The sequence below is a fragment of the Nanorana parkeri genome, unplaced genomic scaffold (assembly GCF_000935625.1).
Source record: "Nanorana parkeri isolate BGI_ZX_2015 unplaced genomic scaffold, ASM93562v1 scaffold331, whole genome shotgun sequence".
Classification (NCBI taxonomy): domain Eukaryota; kingdom Metazoa; phylum Chordata; class Amphibia; order Anura; family Dicroglossidae; genus Nanorana; species Nanorana parkeri.
In genome coordinates, this window is record NW_017306599.1 from 1308635 (window position 1) to 1331155 (window position 22521).

The 22521-nt window shown below is 40.7% G+C and overlaps 1 protein-coding gene across 2 annotated transcripts in view; it reads left to right on the forward strand.

Annotated features, from left to right (window-relative positions):
- Positions 1 to 22521, forward strand: part of MAPKAPK5 (mitogen-activated protein kinase-activated protein kinase 5) — a 42818-nt gene that overhangs the window by 12831 nt on the left and 7466 nt on the right. Inside the window, exons 3-12 of one of the 2 annotated variants that reach the window (XM_018558315.1) lie at positions 986 to 1061; positions 5248 to 5345; positions 7898 to 8006; positions 9547 to 9636; positions 9883 to 9978; positions 14288 to 14368; positions 15485 to 15672; positions 18326 to 18446; positions 19014 to 19144; positions 21589 to 21708. In XM_018558315.1, coding sequence (XP_018413817.1) covers positions 986 to 1061; positions 5248 to 5345; positions 7898 to 8006; positions 9547 to 9636; positions 9883 to 9978; positions 14288 to 14368; positions 15485 to 15672; positions 18326 to 18446; positions 19014 to 19144; positions 21589 to 21708 — 1110 coding nt within the window. The remainder of the gene's footprint in view (positions 1 to 985; positions 1062 to 5247; positions 5346 to 7897; positions 8007 to 9546; positions 9637 to 9882; positions 9979 to 14287; positions 14369 to 15484; positions 15673 to 18325; positions 18447 to 19013; positions 19145 to 21588; positions 21709 to 22521) is intronic. The other variant, XM_018558314.1, reaches the window with a different exon arrangement.

Genomic DNA, 22521 nt, shown 5'->3' on the forward strand with positions numbered 1-22521 from the left:
CCCGGTCAGGTCACTATCTGCAAGGAGTTTGCATGTTCTCCGTGGGCTTCCTCCGGGTCTTCTGGTTTCCTCCTACACTCCAAACACATGCTGAAAGGTTAATTTGGCTCCTATCTAAATTGGCCCTCGTAATGTATGCATGTGAGATAGGGATCTTAGATTGCAAGGTCCTTTAAAGGGCAGGGACTGATGTGAATGTGCAACTATGTAAAGCTTTGTGTAAATTGTTGGCGCTATATAAATACATGTAATAAATAATCATTGGTTTTAACAAAAACATATACAATAGCTAATGGTAATGCAGACATCCATAGACGAGATGGAATAGGGCCTACAGTCACCCCTAATGTGAGAAGAAAGAAAAAGACAATTAGTAAGGCCCCTTTCACGCGGTCCGATAAGGAGGGGATCTGACCACGGTTCCCCTGATGATTGGTAGGGATGTCAACGTTGTGACATCTGTGTCCGTCTAGTTTTTACCTCCATATTGAAATTACCGTGTTGGTCTATGGGGAATCGAATGTAAATGGGCTTGTCTGTTTACATCAGATTACCCCTGATCCGGCATGATCAGGCCCAGCAAAATGGAACTTTGATCTATTTGTTATACCGGACCTGGCCGGGCGTAGCCGGATGTAAGCAGGCGCGCATCCGTTTTAGATACCACTCCCATAGACTAACATTGGGCATCTGATCAGGTCCGCCAGAAAAACTGACAGGTGAGCCCGATCAGAAAGCCTGCGCGAAGGGGATTTGAAGGAAAGAAACCAGAGGAAGCGAGAACAATTAGAAATGAAGGGAATGTGTGGAGAGGGATGAAGATTGTCACCATCAAAGTAACAAAATATACCGCCCAACTAGAAACATTTTCTCCAAGTTGGGAGCAGAAGAAACACCTTCTTACTAACTCTGCATGTAATTCTTAGTAGAAGTCCTATAGAACTATATTATTTTAGATTTAATAAAGCTTATTTCATTGTTTTAGGGTTTGTGTGAAAAAATCAACTCAAGAGCGGTTCGCACTGAAGATTCTTATAGATCGGCCAAAAGCCAGAAATGAGGTGAGCTCTGTTAATCTGTGCCCGCGCATAAATACTTCTTATTATGGTTTTTTATAATATTTTTTTTTTATTTTACAAAAGTGCATTTCCACCCAGGTCTGCACATTACTTTGTCTGAGCTGTTGAAGGATTCCAGTTTAAACTAAAATATATATTTTTATAGTTTCTAAAGGCAAAGCTCACTTCATGCTTTTGTGATATGCTTCAGTCTGTTACCGTCCATGTATGACGCTGCACTCCTGATGGTACTAGACCTTCATAAAAGGTATTTTTTTTTTTTTTTTTTTCACTTTGTTGCCTTGAGAGGCACCCTGCAAGCCCCCGAAATGTCGGTATATAAAACTTAATTACATTTCTGTAGTGATGGTGACTTTGTATGTCTTGCATTGTGTTACTGCAAACACATTAAGACGCAGGCTGCCGACACATCTCAGCACACTTAAGACTGGACTTGACCCAGTCACAGCACACTACAACACATGGTAGTGCATCACCTTGCAATGCACTGCAGCACAGGTCCATTACAGTAGTGTATTAAGGGTGACACACAAAGTTGTGCATGCTGTGGTACTGTGTGAATGAAGTAGACCTTAATATAATTAGGACATTTTGCTTCTGTTTCTAAAACTGGAAGGACTGTTAATAGGCAACTTACATAAGTATTTGAAAAGGTCCTTTTTGTGAAAAAAATTAATAAATACACACATTAATAAAATAAAAAAATGTACATTTTATTATTTTTTTGCATTGGAGCTAGTAAAGCAATGTAACCGCAGTGGACAACGGGTGCAATGCTCTGGCTCTTGCAGATTCTTCCTCTTGCCCATGTATCAACATTGTCCATATCAGACCTGTCATGGAAGTTTAAACCTATACGACTCTACAACATTATTTCAATTCAGGATGCATTGATACATGAGGCCCTGTATATTTTTGTAATGGAGAGGGATTCATTTTTCTCTGCAGTTACTCTGGCTTTCTGTTCTGTGGCTTTCTTCAGTAAAATCTTCTAAACCACTCCATATACTGGGCATTTGATCTCAAGGCATTTGATCTCAAACAAAAAAGTTGGGCCACCCCAGCATTGCAAAGGTTAAGTGCTGGTTTTGTCTAGGGGGCTCAAAGCTGTTTTACTCACCTGGTTTCCGGTCCCGCTGGCTCCCTCCCAGGATGCTAGACTGGTCCCTTCAGCCTTTTCTGCCCTGTGATTTGATAGTCTAAGGACCGCTGACGTTATCACATATTATGCAGATCTATTGACCTGCAATAGACGTGAGGATGTCAAGGGACAGTCCATAGCTGGAGCGAGAGGGAGAGAGGTGAATGCTGGGCACTGGGGGACCGAGGATCAGTTAAGTAATACAACTTTATTTGGGCCCCTAGACAAAACCAGCTCTTAACCCTTGCACACTGCAAGGGTTCAGTGCTTTTTTTTTTTTGGGCTAAGATTTTTTTCGTTACCTGGAGTCATTCTTTAATTACCTGACAAAAACACCTGACAACGCTACCTTTTTGGAGCAGTTTATTGAAAGAAAATCTGTCTTGTCATAGTTGTAGCTAACCCTTATTGAACTACATTGACCACCTCCCGTCCGCCGAACGTTCAGAAACGGCCGGACGGGAGTCTTCTGGATGCTGGTGGGCGTCTTTGGACGTCCTTCGTGCCCCCTGGCGCGCACGAGCGGGAAACGCCAGACTTTTAAACAGCCAGCGATGGCCGTTTACATACAAGCGGTCCGGCGTCTGTAAAGACGCCCGATCGCTTGTATGCTGCATGTCTCTGTGCGCCCCCTCCTTACCTCTCCTCCTTATGGTCGCCATCCGGGAACGGGCGATGTAGCTCCGTGCACTGAGAATGGAGGGAGATCAGTACATGATCTCCCTCCGCTCTCCTCCCCGGTCTCTGATAGCAGGAAGTGATGTTTACTACTTTTACTACCGATACCGAGTATTTGGGCGAGTACTCGTACTCGGCCAAATGCTCCAATGCCGCCTAGTCCGAGTACTTCCTGTATCAGGAAGCCGGGCAGCTCGTCATTACACGCTGCCCAGTTTATGCTCCGGCTGGGTACCGGAGGAAGACCGTTCTAGGCTGGACATGCCGAGGTGTGAGGGGACAGGCTGGGATGGCTTTCTTGTTAATCGGGAAGCCGGGTGGCGAGTCTTTACACGCTGCCCGGCTAATCAGGAAGCCAGGTGTCGAGTCATTACACGCCACCTGGCTTCCTGAATGGGATTTCCGGTACTCTGTAATTGGTATCGGCGAGTACCGAAAAATAATTATCGTTACTCAGTACCAAAATATCGGTGCATCCCTAATTGGCACCCTTAGGCTTGGTAAGCTCCAATATATATAATTCTTGTTCTTGGCTTAAATACACTTTAAAATGTATGTCAAGCCAAAACCATTTTTCTTAGTTTTGTCAGTGCTCCGTTGAAGAGATTTTTCCTTATTTACACAAACAAATTAAAATTTCACAGGGGTTCTAGCCTACCCCTTTCTGTGTTACTGCTAAGGAATTTACCTCACTTCCTGTCTGGTAAAACATTTGTCAGCAGCCCAGGATGTAACCTTTTGTAATGAAGCCTTGGATAGCAGTAAACACCTCCTAACTCTTCCGTAATCTGTCCAAAACTATGTACTGTACTTTTACTTTAAGGCTTTTATCTTCGGCCCCTGGGCAGTCTAAGGTAACGTTCATGCAGGGTGCACCATTTATGTTTATGTTTCTCAATAGTTCATTGGTTCACATTGTGACTGCATCAATACTGAGTTTTTGCTCATCTGCAAAAAAGAACAACTAAACCATCTTTTGGGGTAGATTAAGGTAACACTTTAGGGAGTGTCATCAGTCAGGGGGATTACTTTTTTAAAATGTATATAATGTGTATATTTGCATGGTTTAGTCTGGCCCTGCATTATGCTTGACCTAATCTAGTTGGCCCCGCATTCCTATTGTCATTAAATAAAATACAATAACATTAGAAGCCCTTGTGTAACAAACAGTACCTTAGCTGAGGTGCTGAAATAAAATGTAATTCTCTTTCTTTTGATGCAGATAAAGCAGCATGTATCACTTCTGGTACAGTTGTCAGGACAGGTATTAAGGAGTAAAATGATGGGGATCCATAGGGTGAAAGCCCTTGTGCTGGCTAGGATTATTGGGTACACAACTCATTCTCATTGAGTGCCACACATTTGCAATTGTCTTTTACATGTGTGTAAAGCTGCAATCCTCAGTGTGTATGTTAGCCGAAAGCAACTTGAATGTCAAACGCATATTTCCAGCTTAGTTGAGTTTGACAGTTATAATTTTAGACTGTCTCTGGGAGTCTGTTTTTTGTTTTTGGACAACAAATATTGTTTATAGGTACCTCCCATAGGGTGAGAGCCACTTCTCATTATTTACTGTTGTGCCAGTGACTTCTTTTGTACAGAAAACTGAAAATACATGGTTAATTTACATTGTGGCATTGTCTTCCTGTGCCAATTATCTCCTCTATCGTACTTGATAGCACTTTTTACACACAAAGGACCTCTTTTTCTCAGTACAATGGCAAACAGATAAGCTGTAATTAGCACCACTTACACTCTCTGCCTTTGATGAGGTTGATATACAATTGTACTGTGTATAAACATTGTCAGGCTAGGCACACACTCACAAGGCATCGCACAGCCCTGAAGCGGTCATACTCTGCTCAAATCGAAATCCTGCTGACTCGATCAGTCAAATTTCCAATTTACTTTTTTGTCAAATGAGCTGGTCCGAAAATTCTTTGACTGTATGGGTATTCTGTTAGAATACAGAGACCCAACTGGGGGATTCCCCTATCCTCACTAAACAGTCACTGTTTGGGTATTTTGACTAAGAACATTAATATCTACAAAAACATTCCTGCAAACCTTTTTCACATTGAAGGGAATTTATCAAAACTGGATCAGAGAAAATCTGGAGCAGCTCTGCATGGCAACCAATCAGCTTCTCTCTTTCATTTTCAAATCTTAACTGAACAAACTGAAGAGAGATGCTGATTGGTTGCCATGCACAGCTGCTCCAGATTTTCTCTGCTCCAGTTTTGAGAAATTTCCCTCATTGTGCTTCTCCTTCAATTTAGCACTTGTTTCTTTTCCTATATTATCCCCACCATGTACCTCTTACGTTTTTTTCTTTTCTTCCTTTTGAAGGTACGATTACATATGCTGTGTGCAGCACATACAAACATTGTGCAAATCATCGATGTTTATGCAAACAGTGTGCAGTTTCCCCACGAATCTAGTCCAAGGTAAGACCAGACGATTCTGTTAAATTTACTATTTCTTTTCAACCAATGTGAATGTTGTATATGTTGTTTTCTGTTTCATTATATTTACTTTTATTCTTTTGCAGAAGGGTGAACACCAATTATTTGTCCTGTAGCTGTATGTAAGATTCCTCTAGTAGGATAACCTAGTTCAAATTCTTTTTTCCATGTGAATTACTTCAAGTTATTTACATAGAGTTGTTTCTTTTCCAGTGTGTCTTGTTTCAATGACCTCTCTAATAAGATTCTGAATTCCATTTGCTGGACAGGTCTCTACTGGTTAATTTTTCTTTTAGGGTAGTTCTACATTCACATACATTGAGCTGAATGTTACTTTTATTGTGTCTGCCATTTATGATAGACACATTGTTACAGAATACTGGCTTTTTTTTCTTTCAGCTGTTACTCTTCTGTAAGGTATTATACAAGGTAGTTGTGTAATCACTGTGTCTAGTGACCTGTGGCATTCACAATTTTATGTAAAATATAACTGGGTTAAAGTAGTATTAAAGGCTGGGTGTTTTTTGTTTTAACGCATTCTCTGCATCAAGGCAAAAAACACCCAGCATTTTTCTAAAAGCCCTGTACCCCCCAAACTTACCTGCAGCCGCTCATCTCCTCTGCCGTGACCGGAAAGTCACGGGTTTCCCCAAACTTCCTGGCTTCGGGGGACGGTACTGAGGGCAGAATAGCCATAGGTTCCCTCTGCTGTCAATCAAGCTATGACTGCAAGGATGGAGGCGTGGCTGGCCGCATGCTGTGCGTGTGTCTATGGAAGCACACAGCTTGGTGCAGGCAAGGCTGTGACCGTGCACGTACGGGTACCTCTACAGCAGTCGGCTAGCTGGTGGAGGCACCCGTACAGGGAAGGCCAGCCTGTGGTCTGGATACCACTTGAGGTGGTAGCAAGTCTGGCCACCATAAAAATGAAAATAAAAAAAACCCCAAGGTTTAATGTCGCCTTAAATATGTCATTAATGCATTTTTTTTGTCTTGTGTAAACAAGCCCTTAAAAGAGTTCAAAGTCACACTAGTCAAACTATTTTCTAATCCAAATCATTTAAAATAATTCCTAAAGAGGAGTGAGAGTCCAGACTTATTTTTGTAGTATTGGTTAGTGTGGGGAAGAGTTGTTTTATTTATGGTTGCATTTATTCCCAGTGGGTGGATTTCTTTTATTTCCACAGTGGTCACAAAGTCAGGCAGTGATAGAAGATCAGCCCAATAAGGTCAGAAATGGCAATAAAACACTTCAAGTAGAAATGGAAAGAACTAGAATCCAGCAGTCTCCAGAACTGGAAGTAAGGGCATATATTCCTAAAGTGGTCATGGACTGATAGGATTTCTAACTCATTCCCATGATATCTAAAGCTGCTGGAAAATTTAGTTAGAAAAATGTAGAGTATCCCATTTCCTGTGATACTTACCAGCTAGTGTTTTAACTGGGATTTGTTAATAAAACATTGGGTCTTTGAAGGAAGAAGGGTCTGTTTTGCATGCAACAACCATTCCGATTCTCCCTTTCGTGTCCCTGAAACTAGAAGGAAGGCTCTCATTGGGGCCTATGGGTAACGCATGTAGCTCTATTTATAAATTGTTCATACCTGATCAGTGTTTCATCTCTTGAACTCAACATGAAGTCAGTAAACATGTGGTACATTTTGTACAATGACTATATTGTACTGAATTGAGCCTTAAATAATGAGGGTCTACTTCATGTAGCAGTTAAGCTGGCCATACACTGTTGTGTTTTCTTCGTTCAAACTTCGAGCTGAACGGAAAAAATTTAATATAATCCTCCATGCACGCTAAATAATGTGGATGGACGAATCTCCTGCTGGGCTAGTGTACTCTGACAGCTGTGGGCTTGCTGCTCTCAAAATAACAGAACAGTGACGGCAGCCGAGTGGCTGCTTTCGTTGTTCCACCAAAAATATTTTACCTGGCTCCTTCGATTTTCTGATTGAAGGATACCAGAAGGAAGGCTGCCAACAGGGCCACCCAGTGAGCAAATTTTGGCTGGTTAATCAAGAACCAGCCTCAATTGTCACAGTGTATGGCCATCATTAGTGGCACATTACCTACTGCATGAGGTGGCCATTTTGGCTGGATAACACAGGTTACAAACAGCTGGCAGTATTACTAGGCCATGTACTTGGTGTCATTGGTTCCTGGTAATTCTGCAACAGTTGTAACACACACACACACTTGTGCCTCATACAATTTTTGGTTTAGTTTCCTCCAGTGTTTTATAGCTTTTCAGCTTTAACTGGCTAATTTTAGTGGCACCCTGCATCCAAGCAAGTTAGTATATGATAAAATCGCAGGAGATTGATTTTAACACTGCTGGAAGAGAAGTGCCAGTGCTGTCAATCTGGGGCACAACCTTCACCAAAATCAAACCACATTCTGTCACGGCAGCAAATGGGGAAAACCAATAAAAGGCAAGGTTGCTCCTTCTGTTGACCAGCATCAGCATTGACTGCGTACTCACTGATAATTGACCCACTCTTTAAATTAACACTTTTGAACAGGGCACGGCTCCTATTTGTTATGGAGATGATGGAGGGGGGCGAGCTGTTTCACAGAATCAGCCAGCACCGGCACTTCACTGAGAAGCAAGCCAGCCAAGTAACAAAGCAGGCAAGTTCCAGAATTTCCACCAGCAGTCTTGCAATGAACAACTAAGGGTTAAAGGCATAATAGAGGGACCTAGCTTCTCACTTCTCTTTATTGCCTGCTTTGTTATAATGAGGATATGCTATGCACCAACTACTTGGCATAACTGTTTTGTTTCAGCCACTTTGAGTACTCTTTTACTGGGCTTAATAGAAATGTGTATTGTGCTTTATTGGCCTGCAGTGGACTGCAAGCCTATCCTGGGTTAAGTCCAGTGTCCACAAAATATAGCATGTCAAACCTTTTTATATTGATTGGTGTCTAAAGAAAGCCCAGCCATATAATTCTTTTTTTTTTTTTAATGCAGATTTACAAAATTATAACTAATGGGTTTGTATACGTTTTATTATATGCTTCTCTAGGAAGCCTTAACATATGTCACTAGTTACATTGTCCATTGTAGCCATGGGATACACTAATAGACTATCTACTCCTTCTGGTTCAATTGCTTGTGGAGCCCCAAGGATGTGTGGAACATTTAGATCTCCATAGTGTGGGTTGAAGGAAATCTATAGACTTTTAAAGTGTTTCAAATAGACTGTGATCACCTGGATCCAAATAATCTTAGTATTGTGTGCTACAATTTAAAAAAATATTGCTTCAATGTATTGCTTCTAATTATATATGTACAAGGGTAGCTATTTTTGCTGATTACTTATTCAGGCCATGCTGCATAGCAGTGCTATAAAGTCAGTCGGCCCAGGTGGATTGAAGCCAATATCTTTATCATCCTTCTACCAGCAATTGTTCAGTACAGTGCTGATTTACAGGCAAGGAGACCATAGTTAGGGTCACAATCTGACTCTGTGTGTACATATAACTTAACCAAACAAATCTTCTCTCTGCCTTTTACTCCACTGTGCTAAATTCCTCCCACTCTTGCGCCTCCATGCGCACTCATCATGATGAGGGATGCTTGCTATTGAACCGGTGTCCCATCAAAAGAGGCAGGTTAACTCCTACCATGTGCAGTGCATCAAGCTATATAGGCACGTTAAAGGCTACCATTACCGTGTGCAGTGCATCAAGCTATATTGACGCGTTAAATCCTACCATGACCATGTGCAGTGCATCAAGTTCCCTTCCAATGAGCCACCTCTACAGATAAAGTGCTTTTTTTTTTACCTGCCTTTGTGAAATAGCAGAGCAATGTGAGCTGGAACTGAGCAGAGGCTTCTCATAGGAGGAGCTCTGAATGCCTGGGACTATGTCACTTGGCATTCCCAACTCATTAAAGCGGCATCTGAAGCCGGCCAAACACAGATGCAGGCAGTGTATGTGCAGAAATAGGATGCATTCTACAGGTTTTATTTTTCTTAAAAGGAATTACTGAAGTGTAAGTACCAGCATTCCAGTAAATTTAGGCCTGCATTTCCACTTCATCAGTAATGTATGAAATGTATATTTGCTGAAAATACGCTATAATTTTCTTTTAATATGTTAACCCAGCTCTTCTTGTAGGGGAGAAATACTCCTTGTGCTGACTTGTGTTTTCTTTTTACAGATTGCTTTGGCCCTACAGCATTGTCACTCATTAAACATTGCCCACAGAGATCTGAAACCAGAGAATTTGCTGTTTAAGGATAACTCCTTGGTAAGACTGTTATAATCCTTTTATGCAGTAGGCAGTTTTCTTGCACTAATTACAGCTCTAGATTATATTTATGGAATGTGTGTTTGCAAACACATGCTCTGCATCTCCGCATGATCTTCTGCTCCAACTGGCAGCCTGCTTTCTAATTCTCTAATGTGTTTGTTAAAGTTTCTACACTTACCAAGTTAAGAATTAAACTAACCACTTTACATCGCATCCATGTCCTTTCACAATTTTTTGTTTCAGGATGCTCCAGTCAAATTGTGTGATTTTGGGTTTGCAAAAATAGACCAAGGAGACCTAATGACACCACAGTTTACCCCTTACTACGTAGCTCCTCAGGTAATTTTTATTTTGCATTTAGAAACACGGGACTAGAAATTGGCTCAATAATACGAGCCAGTCACAATGGGATTATAGGAATCTAAATATGTAGTCTTAAATGAGCATAAATATAATTGTTTACCTGTGAAAAATGTATATTGTATCCTAATGTACTCTGAGAATGACTTTAGACTATGGTGCACATGCACAACATTTTACCAATGCATTACCAATATTAATGCCTCTATGAAATTGACAAAGAAAATGTAATGCTAATTGCTATGACTGACTGAACCTGACTCATTATTTTGCACTTTTATCTAAATTGTCAGTTGGCCAATGTGGTAAATTTAATTGACCTTTCGAGCATTATTTAGCTTGAATGCTGTTCCTCAGCTCGTGTAGTGAAGATTTACTATGCTATAAGGAACATCTAGAAGTGCAAATTATGCCTAAGCTGTACCCGGGAAATATACTGTACCTTTTATCTTGAATTGCTACTGAAAATTATCAGTACAATTTCTGGTATGTGCGTGTGCCTAGGCACTCTTATGCCCACACCCTTATAGCTGTAGGATCTACAGCACTGCTGCCACTGACTGCATATCTCAAGTGATTTGGAGTGAGATTTGGTGAGATCATTACTATGCTGCTCACTCTTCTCCTTACTGGAGGCTATGACATGAGGAAGCCCTGCTTTTACCAAGATGGCCCCCTCCTCACAGAGCACAGGGCAGATCAAGCCATGGTAAGTCAGGTATGGGGACAAGATCAGCTGCAGGGAGACAACAGGCAACACTGGTGAGTAGTCTTTTGTCCTCTCCCTGCTTTTTTTGAGCACAGCTTTCAAAGTTGAGCTATTCCTTCAGCTACTCCTAAATGACTGCTATTAATCTGTTAGAATGTGTTGTGTGCATGGCCTGCATTAGAGGTGAGAGGTCACCTGAAGAGTCTGTTGCTGTGCCACTGCCTGACCTCATGCTGATAACATATGCTGTCTCCTGCATAACCGGATCACATAATAGAGCACTGTAGTAAAGGGGAATGTATGAATACAGAGCTGCGTGTTTGATGTTGCTATTGCCTGGGAGCAGCACATTTTATTGGAATGAGTTCAGGCATTTGAATGGGAAATGGCTTTCTTAGACCTGAGGAGGCACCTGACCCTTATCAATGATAAAAATTTAAGACTTAATGTTTACATTCTTTCATAATTCCAGTACGAACTGGTTCTCATTGTTTGATCTTGCTGAAAATGGGTTCACCCTAGGGGGTGTTGAGAGGATTCTGCAGAATCTTTGTTCAAACTGCACAAACAGTCTCTCCTTTCTCATTTCTGGTGGCCTTTTGGGTTTAGTAGTTCTGCATATACAGCAAGATTGTGGGCCTCCAAAATAACATTCTAGCATTGATTTTTCCAACCCTGAAATTAGCATATCACCTGGGGCATAGCTTGTACAAAAGATTGTCATGATTTTTGGTGTTCATAGGGCAGCTCGATCTCTAAATACAGCCCTTCAGATAGATGTATTATGATCTGAATTAAATAAGCCTACACAAAGTCCCAGTTCATTTCCATTTACGCAATGTAATTAAACTGAGTAAAGTAGGATAGAGAAACCCAAATCTAATCTGATTCTGAAACCAAATCTGATTCCTCACATCCTGATTCTGCCAGTGAGGATGAGGCTGCGTCTACGCTCCTGGTCCAGGAACGTGAGACGGTTTCAGCACTGGTCCGCGCTGTCAGGGAATAGAAAACAAATCAAATGTTTTTAAATTGAGAACATGTACCATTTTAGGAAAAAAATTAGGTCATTTTGAAATTGATGGCAGCAACACATCTCAAAAAAGTTGGGAAGGGCAGAAAAAAAGCTGGCAATGCAAGTGGTACTAAATGGCAAAAGCTGGAAGAACATTTAGCAACTAATTAGGTTAATTGGCAACAGGTCAGTAACATGATTGGGCAAAAAAGGGCATCTTAAGGTGCCCATACACTGCACGATTATCGTACGAGAATTGCGGGAAATCCCGCGATCGTACGATAATCGCAAAGTGTATGGAAGGCATGCGACCGTTTCTACTGTACGCTTGCACGTCTTTTTGTCTAAGGAGCATTTTCGAAAATCGTAGGATTTTCGGCTGGTTTGTGGCATGCTCGGTAGACAAATGCCGAACGGGCCAGTGTGCGCACGCGTGGGGCGGGCTTGTGATGATCGCAAGTACAATCTGCGTGTCCAAGATGGGCAGATCGAACGTTTAAAAAAAAATTATTTACAACCTTAGCAAGACAAAAGTCTTGCGAGGGTTGTAAAGTGTATGGCCACCTTTTTAGAGTGTCTCAGAAGTGAAAAAGAGCAGAGGTTCACCAATCTGAAATGCTTTGTCTAAAAATTAACAATTTCAGAATAATGTTCCTCAATGTAAAATTGCAGACTTTAAATATATCATCAGTTATGTACTACAGTACGTAATATCAAAAGATTGAGAGAATCTGGAGAAATCTCTGTGTGCACGGGCATCAGTATTGGATGCCTGTGATTTTCTGGCCCCTTCAGACAGCACTGCTTTAACCCCTTCATGACTGAGGCCCTTTTTTCCATTTTTGCACCCATGTTATATTCCACAATAGTGTCTGTGAAAACAATTTGCCATGCCATCCAAAAATGTAAGTTAAAGCTCTATCATGCAAAGAAGAAGCCATATCTGAACATCACCACTGTCTTCTCTGGGCCAAAGCTCATTTAAAATGGTCTGTTGTAACTGTTCTCTGGTCAGACGAATTTAAAATTTGACATTCTTTTTGATGACCATGGGTGCCACGTCCTCCTGACTAAAAAGGAGAGGGACCTCCTGGCTTGTTATCAAAAGCCTGCACCTCTGATGGTATGGGGGTGCATTAGTGTGTATGGAATGGGCAGCTCGCACATCTGGAAAGGCACCATCAATGCTGAAAGATAAACAGGTGAAATTTGAATAATTAGAATATGGTGCAAAGTTCATTTATTTCACTAATGCAACTTAAAAGGTGAAACTAATATACGAGATAGACTCATTACATGCAAAGCAAGATAATTCAAGCCGTGATTTGTCATAATTGTGATGATTATGGCTTACAGCTCATGAAAACCCCAAATCCACAACCTCAAAAAAGTAGATTACATGCAATCAATAAAACAAGGATTGTACATAGAACAATATCGGACCTCTGAAAAGTACAAGCATGCATATGTACTCGGTACTTGGTTTGGGACCCTTTTGCAGCACTTACTGCAATTACTTTTGCACGATATTCTAATTATTCGAGTTTCACCTGTATCCAGGTTTCAGAGCAGCATATGCTCTCATCCAGACAATGTCTTTTTCAGGGAAGGCCTTGCCTATTTCAGCAGCACAATGCTAAACCGCACACTGCATCTATGACCACAGAATGACTTCGTAGTAGAAGAGTCTGGTTGCTTAACTGGGCTGCCTACAGTCCAGACCTTTCACCAATTGACAATATTTGGCGCATCTTGATAAAATATACGACAAAGTAGACCCAGGACTGTTGAGCAGTTAGAATCCTATATCAGGCAAGAATGGGACTACATTCCTCTCCCAAAACTCCAGCAACTGGTCTCCTTAGTTCCCAGACCTTAAAAGAAGAGGGGATGCTACACCATGGTAAACATGGCCCTGTACCAACTTTTTTGAGACGTGTTGCTGCCATCAATTTCAAAATTACCCTTATTTTTTCCTTACAATTGTACATTTTCTCAGTTTAAACATTTGACATGTTTTCTATTGTGAATAAAATATGGGTTTATGAGATTTGCAAATCATTGCATTCTGTTTTTTATGTAGATTTTACACAGCGTCCCAACTTTTTGGGAATTGGGGTTGTAGTATTTCATATTGGTAACTTGGAAAGATCACATTAGTTAGTTCATATTTATACCTTGAGCCAGCGAGTTCAGAGTTCCAAGCAAGAGCGACAGCTTTCGATAGGCTCACACAACCGCCAATACTCCTGATATAACCTTGAAGAGCAGAGAGATCAGTTTACACATGCTGCATGATGGACACATCCCTTCCCATCCTCTCAATGTGAGAATTCTGATCAATGGACCTGCCTGCTCTGTATTACAAGGAAATCTCTAGTCATTCGGACAGCTTGGGGCTGTAATTGAAGTTTGGAGCCCTGTAGTACTTTTTATTGTGAAATGCCTCTTACAGAAACTTGGGAGGTTTTGGTTGCCCTTATATACAAACAGTTTTAGCACTTTAGAACTTTTTTTTTTTTTTTTTTCTTGAAGCACTAATGCATTGCTTTTGTAACTGTCAGGTTCTAGAGGCACAAAGAAGACACCAGAAAGAGAAGTCAGGAATTATTCCTACCTCCCCAACACCATACACATATAACAAGGTAAATGTCTTTGATGCTTTTTAAAACTGATCTGTGCTTTGTGGCAGCCATTGAATATTTCAGAAATGTTTCTAGTGTGCCATAGTTTTGCATGATATTATTCCATTAACCGATTTGAACCAATGACAAGTCACTGGCTCTGTGTGCATTCTGAATTACTGCTGCAAGAACATCTGGATTAGCCAGCTTTTATTCTATTGTGATGGCCGTACTGCAAAAGTCCTGTACATAAGAATTGTCTGCCCAACAGCTTTCATTTCAAACCTTTTCTATATTGCACCTTACCAGTCTCTAAATATGGTGACTTCAGTTTTCTTTTTTGGGGCTTTTTTCCCTTTATTTTCACTTGGTGGCCCGACCAGTAAGTCTATTTTTTCAACTTTCTTTAACAGGCCATGCTGTCCAACAAACAGGACAGATGGAGGGTTAAGATAAACCACTTAACACTGACAGGGGTGCTTACAATGGTCAGATTTTATATAAGTAAAACCTTTATCCCAAAAGGGAAAAAAATATTGCTGCAACTGCCTAAAAAGTGTTAACAAGACTTTGGCTTTATTTTTGTTAGTCAAGTCCATCTAAAAATCAGTGAGTGCATCTAACACTACCCTCCCCACAGGGTGATGATGCCACATAATGATGATGGTGATAATAATAGGGAAAAAAAGCCTAAAAATGAAAACTAATGCAGCTACCACATGTAAGGATTGGTAAACTGCAATATATTACATTTTCGTTTTTGAGTTTTAGATCTGGTTTAGACTGTATAGGCTGAACAGTCAATTTTGTTTGCATTCTAGAACCCATGTACATATTTTATTAAAACATAAATAGAAGCATTGTTTTTCAGGCATTCTGCAATTTCAATATTAATTACACCAAGCTACTTGCATTCACAGATAGAGCTATCACAATATTAAGTCAAGCACCAAGATACACAGAAAATGTCAGAACTGTGTTCTTTGAGAGGTAGTGTTACGGGATTTTTCCCTCCTGGTAGTGTGGGAAAAACATTTGATCACAACTCCAACACATGTATGCATTGCGTGCATACAGGGACCTATCACTATTACGTGTTTTATGTTTTTACTCTGTGGTTGTCTCTGTCTCTCCCAGAGCTGTGACTTATGGTCCTTAGGTGTGATTATCTATGTGATGCTGTGCGGCTACCCTCCTTTTTACTCCAAACACCACAGCCGGACAATCCCTAAGGATATGAGGAAGAAGATTATGACAGGAAGCTTTGAGTTCCCAGAGGAGGAATGGAGCCAGATCTCTGAAATGGCAAAAGACATTGTCAGAAAGTAAGTTATTGCATTTTCTAAATAGAGGTGCACCGAAATGAAAATTTCAAAACCGAAATGAAAAAAAATGTCAGGCCGAAACTGAAAATGTTTTTTTTCTAACTTTTCAATTTTTTTTTTTTTTTGTCAACTTTTTCATTTTTTAAAATATTGTATTCATTTTTATTAAATATGTTTTACTTTACTTTTAGGGGCTTTGGGGAAATATTAGGGGTCTAAACAGACCCCTGATATTTCCCTTTTTTAAAATAGAAAAAGAGATTTAGGACACAGAGCCCTTTATCTCTTTTTCTGCAGCCCCTGTTATAAATGAACAGGAATTCTCTATACTGAGTGTTCCTGTTCATTCATAACTTGTGGACATACCGTATTTGCGGGGAATAAGACGTGTTTTTAGACCCAAAAACATCGCCCGAAAATCGGGGGTTGTTTTATATGCCGGGTATACTCTATGTAGCTTCGGCTACATACAGTATACAGCGCTGAGCCAATCACGCCAGGCTTTGTATTCATTCATACAAAGCCTGTATTTAATGAATACGAAGCCTGCCGTGATAGGCTCAGCCTATACTGTATGTAGCTGAAGGACGGAACCCAGAAGATGGCGGACACTGCGGGGATCGTGGACAAGGTAAGAGACTGTAATCCCGAGTGTGGCTCGGGGTTACCGCTTCTGGTACTGAAAATTAACCCCGAGCCACACTCGGGAATACCGCCATGGAGGTTAGTGGTTGCATTTAAACCATTATTTTGGGCTATACTCGTCTTATACGACGAGTATAGCTCAAAACCTATATTTTAACACAAAAAGTAGGGGGTCGTCTTATACACCCAGTCGCCTTATACGGCGGCAAATACGGTAGTGTGTTTACTATATCCTCAATCATGAATGAACAGGAGGTGATGTAGATCACTCCTATTAATTCATAATTGAAGATATTGTAACCATACTCTGTCCTCAATTGTTTACATACACTTAGCAATCGCTGATCACTGAGTGTTTGTACTTGCTCTCCATCCTGGATCGGCTGTCACACGAGGCTGAGCGAGTGGTTCGGGAGGAGAGCTCGATCTGACAGCTGTCTCCGCCTACACCGCCACTCTCCTGATCTGTGACAGGAGGCTGTGCGGGGAGGAGAGACGCCGGCCACTCCGTTCTCTTCTCCTGCACCGCTCGGCCTCCTGTGACGACAATTTCCTCTCCTCCCCACTTGGACACAGAGCAGCACCCAGCGGGGAAGGGAGAAATCACAGATGCACCGCTTTTTCGACCAAAATATGGCACTTTTGGCATTTTGCCAAAAGTGCAATTTTCAGCCAATGCATTTCGGTGGCCCAATTATTGGTGCATCCCTAATTATAAAGTAACCATTTTTTCAGTTTGACAATTGCTTTGAGAGTTTGTAAAAACCCCCCCCAAACCATATATTTCCTGAAAGCAAAAGCCTGATAGAATAAAAAAAAATAGTGCTACTAATTTTATAGGTCCTGCGATAATTTTGCAAATGTTTATTAAATCAATATTAAACCGAAAAAATACACAGCTTGATAAAGGCACACTAAAATCAGTATCAGTACACAAAAAATACTTTTCTGACTAAATCTAAAGATAAAACGGTATTGAGTTAATAAATAAATAACAAATGTTTGTAAATATTAAATTGCGCCTTTTGCGAAAGGGTAAAAAAAAATGAAGGAACTCAAAACTGTAAATAAACAACTTATGTTAAAAACGGTTTGCGCGCTATGTTTGTGTGTGTGTTGTGGTAAATGATATAGACGTACATTTAATCGCAACGCTGCATATTACAATGCTTTGCCATGTGCTGCCATACAGTAAATGTTATTTAAAAAGAAATAAATCAAGCACAGCAATGCATTCTAACAAAGCACCACAGCGCATGTGCATAGCATACACCACAATATAGTGCACACTGTTGCTCATGTATAATATGGGGTGGGAGGGGTTGGTTGTGTTTTATTTATTTTTTATTGTTAGGGGTCTAAACAGAATTGCTTTTTCTGCAGCCTCAGCACTGAATGAATGGAGAACACTCAGTACAGAGGCTTCCCAATCATTCACAAACTGCAGCTGGTAAATATTATGAATGGATAGAATTCTCTGTACTGAGTGCTTCTACTTATTCAGAAACTCATGAATGAACAGGAAGTGATGTAAAGCATTTCCTGTTCATAACTGGGGACACATAGTACTATGTGTCCCCAGTTGTTTAAAAACACTGGAGCGATCAACGTTTACTCCAGTGTGTGTTCTGCACACAGAGTATTACACATATTTACAGATCCTCCACTCGGCCAAGCACAGATCACAGAGCCGCTCAGCTTTGTATTTTGACAGCGGCCACTGGCTGCTGTCAGAATACCTGAACGGAGCTTGCAGTTGATTTGGCTGCAAGCTCTGTTCAGCTGAACATTTTCCAACATATTCCTTTTGGTAGATGTCAATCTAAGGATCAACTGCTGCAAATGGCATAGTGTCACCAACACAGGGAATTTTGGCCGAATGTACCGTCCTGCATGTGTACCCTACTTTAACTGTTCAAGAACAGAAACATCCTTGGCATGTGTATATACTGCATTCTTTTGATTTTTAGCAAAAACTGAACTTCACTTAAATATGTATTGTCTGTAGGCTGCTGAAAGTTAAGCCTGAGGAACGACTCACCATTGAAGGTGTTCTGGACCACCCTTGGCTAAACTCCACAGAAGCCCTGGATAATATTTTGCCATCTGCACAGATGATGATGGATAAGGTTGTATATGTCTTTTATGCTTTGCCTTAATGTTAACATTGTAAGAGATTTTAACCTTCCCTTATGTACATAGAAGACATTTCAAACTGATGGTATTGATATGTATCAGTAAAACAATTTTCAGAAACCTTAATTGTCGCCACTGCGCCGGTCGGTGCTTGTATGAATTTTGCCGATGTTTTGTGTATTTTCAAAATGAATACAAATTTTGTGAAAGAAACCTTAATTGCTAATATCACACAGATGTTTATGGGAGTGCTGTTATCACAGAAATGAAAATGACTGCCTAATAATTTGTTCAAGTCGATTGTTCAGGTTACACTTCAGACAAAGGCTCTCATAAGGAATAATTGCCCTCATAGGACAAATGTGTCTTTCTTCTATCCCAGGTGTGGATAGCAGAGATGCAAATTCTGGCATGCGCTGTTTACATTAGGGCATTACAGTGTATTATCTCTGTCAGCACATTATCACATTAAAGAGTCATCTGTTGTGATCACTTGAGAGGATGTTCAGTCTTAAAGTTTCACAGGAACTAATTAGACTGTGTACCATTTTCCATTGCAGGCAATGGTTGCCGGGATACAGCAAGCACATGCAGAGCAGCTTGCCAACATGAGAATACAAGACCTCAATGTCAACTTGAAACCATTAAACATTGTCAATAATCCCATCCTGCGCAAGAGAAAGCTATTGGGGTAAATGAAACAAACAAAACTATCCATCCCTATCAATATGCTAGAGTGGTCTGGAAAGAAACCTCTGTTAGAATGCCCTCATATCTCGTTATCTTAATAGGAGAAGAAAAAGCGAAAGACAGATAAACCAACCTTATTGACCCTAGTGTGCCACCACACATTTGTGTGCTTAGTGGGTTTGGAGCAACACCTTATCCACTATGTTTGGGTTGTGGGAATAGTGCTGTACACCCAAGAGTTTGGTGGTGTGCATCTACTAAGCTAAACACACTTTTTTGACAAGTGCTGGCCAGTCTTAATATACAGGTTCCACCATCTGCATTCTTGTAGAAGTGACTATGGTGCCAGAACTTTTCCAGCGCTTTTCTGTTGGGTGGTGTTTCTAGGGATTTACAATCTAGTAGGTATATTTTTAGGCGGTTTTGCTGCTGATGAAAATTAACTTTAACTAACTGATGTGCATAAACTCTTAAAGTATAAGTGAATGCACAAAGGGTATAGATAATTTAATGACCAGCTTAGCATTTACTTTAAAAAAAAAAGAATCACATGTTTTTAAACTTTTTTGAGCTTTTATTGGTCAGTATGTGACCACACATGTTTCTTTCATGTCCTCTTCTAGATAGTAGGGGTAGTTTCTGAAGCAGTAGGGCAGTTTGTTACATCATACTCCAATTGGGGAAGGACAATCCCTGTCTGTATATAGTGTTTTGCATTTTGACAGCAAGGTTCCACGTGGGTGCCACTGTCAATGAAAAGTCAGTGCTGGGCATGGGGCATGTCAGGTAAACAGACAACTCTGTGCATTGGCACGGCATCCTGTACCTCCATGCAGGTAAGCCCAGGGATGCAAATTGACCAGGCAAGCATGGATCTGCTCCTGTGCTTGGTGTGGTTGATTAACAACCAGGAATTGCTCATAAAAGGAGGCAATTAAAATTGAACAGACTGCAATGAGAAACCTACCCAAGGACAAATACACACATAGTATACTACCCAAAAATGTTGTTTTCCATCTAAGACTTTTCTAAAGGTGCAATTTCAGTGACCCTTTATTGTTCGGTGTGTCATAAGGCAAGTGCTCTTTTTAAAGGGTTTTATATCAAGAAAGTGCAAAAACCCCTTTTCTTTGAGACATAAAGTATATTTCCACTTTTGCAGTTGAATTTGAGAAAACCCCTCTATCTTTATACAAAAATATATCTCCTTACCTTTTTGGATGTTTTATGGCAGCAGGCAAAATGGCTGAATCCACCGTCAGTGATATGTTCTGATAGAAAGACCTGGGACTAAATTTATGGATTGTGTTTCTCTCATTAACGTCATTAGCATGCAGTGCAGAAGCCAGTATTTTAATCCTTTAACCCTTTGTTAGAACAGGCAGTGTTCAAAACTACTTTATGAATAAAGCTGACCATAGACCTATAGATTATCTGCAGATTTTCTATGGTCAGATGCTCTCAATATACCTGAACAATCTGATTGGATGCAGGCATTGTTCAGGTATATTAAGAACCAGCGGGGCCGACTAGCAAGATACTGAAGCTTGGCCCAGCGAAAGTTTCCTCCGTCCACACAGTTTAGAGTAGATGGAGGAATCTGTTGCACTTTTTCCATCTGACCATAGAAAATCTGCAAATAATCTATAGGTGTATGGTCAGCATTATGATGAAATAAGCCCCTCCTAAAACAAACAAAACAAACTAGGAGAAACCAATTAGAAATTCTAACCCTTAAGAAGCCAAGTAGAAACCCAACCCAAGTAAAAGCAATTTAAACTGCAAAAAGCATTTTTTAACTTATGTGATGTAAATGGGAACATGTAACAGATATTACACAGGTGTTATCCCAATTTGGCTGCAAAAGTGGAAATACACTTTAAGGAACTCAGCGGGGGAGACATGTCTTAGGCTGGGCACACACCTTACAATCATCGCAAGACTTTTGTCTTGCGATGGTTGAAAGGTAATTTAAAAAACGTTCGATCTGCCTATCTTGGACAGGCAGATCATACTTGCGATGATCACAAGCCTGCGGGGCGGGCTTCCGATGACCGCAATGCTAAACGGGCAGTGTGCGCTTGCGCACACCGGCCCGTGCGGCTTTTATCTTGTGAACATGCCACACACCCACCGACAATCATACTATTCTCGGCGAGTTTTCGAATATGTTCATAAGATAAAAGTGGTGCGACCTTATAGTAGGAGAGGTCGCACGTCTTCCACACACCTTGCGATAATCGCGTACGATCGTGGGATTTCCCGCAATTATCATACGATTTATCGCAAGGTGTGTGGGCACCTTTATACCCTGCCTCATTTGGGGGTTGGCCAAAAGGGACTTTTAGTTTATTTTGTCTTTTTCAGTAAGACACAGCTCTGAACCTCAAAACCCAATGAAATGAACAGAATAAGATAATTGTTTTGGTATGTTTTTCATTACAGGACAAAACCTAAGGAAAATGTTTATATCCAAGATGCAGAGAATGGAAGTGAAGATTCCAATATTGCTTTGGAAAAACTGCGTGATGTGATTGCACAGTGCATCTTACCACAAGAAGGTAAATTAACATTTAAAACAAATGGTGGGCTTAAGTGATGTGCCAAACTTTCACTTAGCCTTAATATTAGGCACTCCTAGGTATCGGATGTCCATTAGAAGCCCCATTCTACCCAAAACTGAAAATGTTTGGCTTGTGTTTCACTGAAAAATTGCTTTTTGTAAATGTATTAGATTCTACTAGCCTAGCTGTTTATCTAGTCTTAAAGCCCAACTCCAGTACATTAGATTGAGGATGTCCGAGGGTAATTTAATTCCCTATTTGGATAATTTAAAAGAAAGGGTATCGAACTCGATTTTCCCGGGGGCCACTCAATAATTTTTTTTCTCCCATGGGGGCCGCTTGCCAAATTTCATACTTCAAAATAAAATTTAGCAATATCCGGTATGGTGCTGCGGACAATAATATACTCGCAATAAGGCCCCATTCATATCTGTAAGTTTAGGTGTGATTGGAGACTCCTGTATCAGGAACTTGCACTTTCCTGCAGCAGGAATCCCTAATCTGGTGTTTACAAGCAACAGCTGTCACCCATTCAATTTAATGATCAGGTGACAGCAGCTGCATGTAATCAACCACATGAAATCATATCACATATTACATGCGATGTGCAGGTGTTAACATGCAGCACATGATCATTAAAATGGGTGACAGTCGCCGCTTGTAAACGCTACATTAGAGATACCTGCTGCAAGAAAACGCAAGTTCCTGATGCAGGAATCCCTAAGTGCACCTAAACTTGCAGATGTGAATGGAGCCTAATACACTATCTCCCCCCCCCCCCCCCCCCACCACCAAAAAAAAAAACACCACCCCA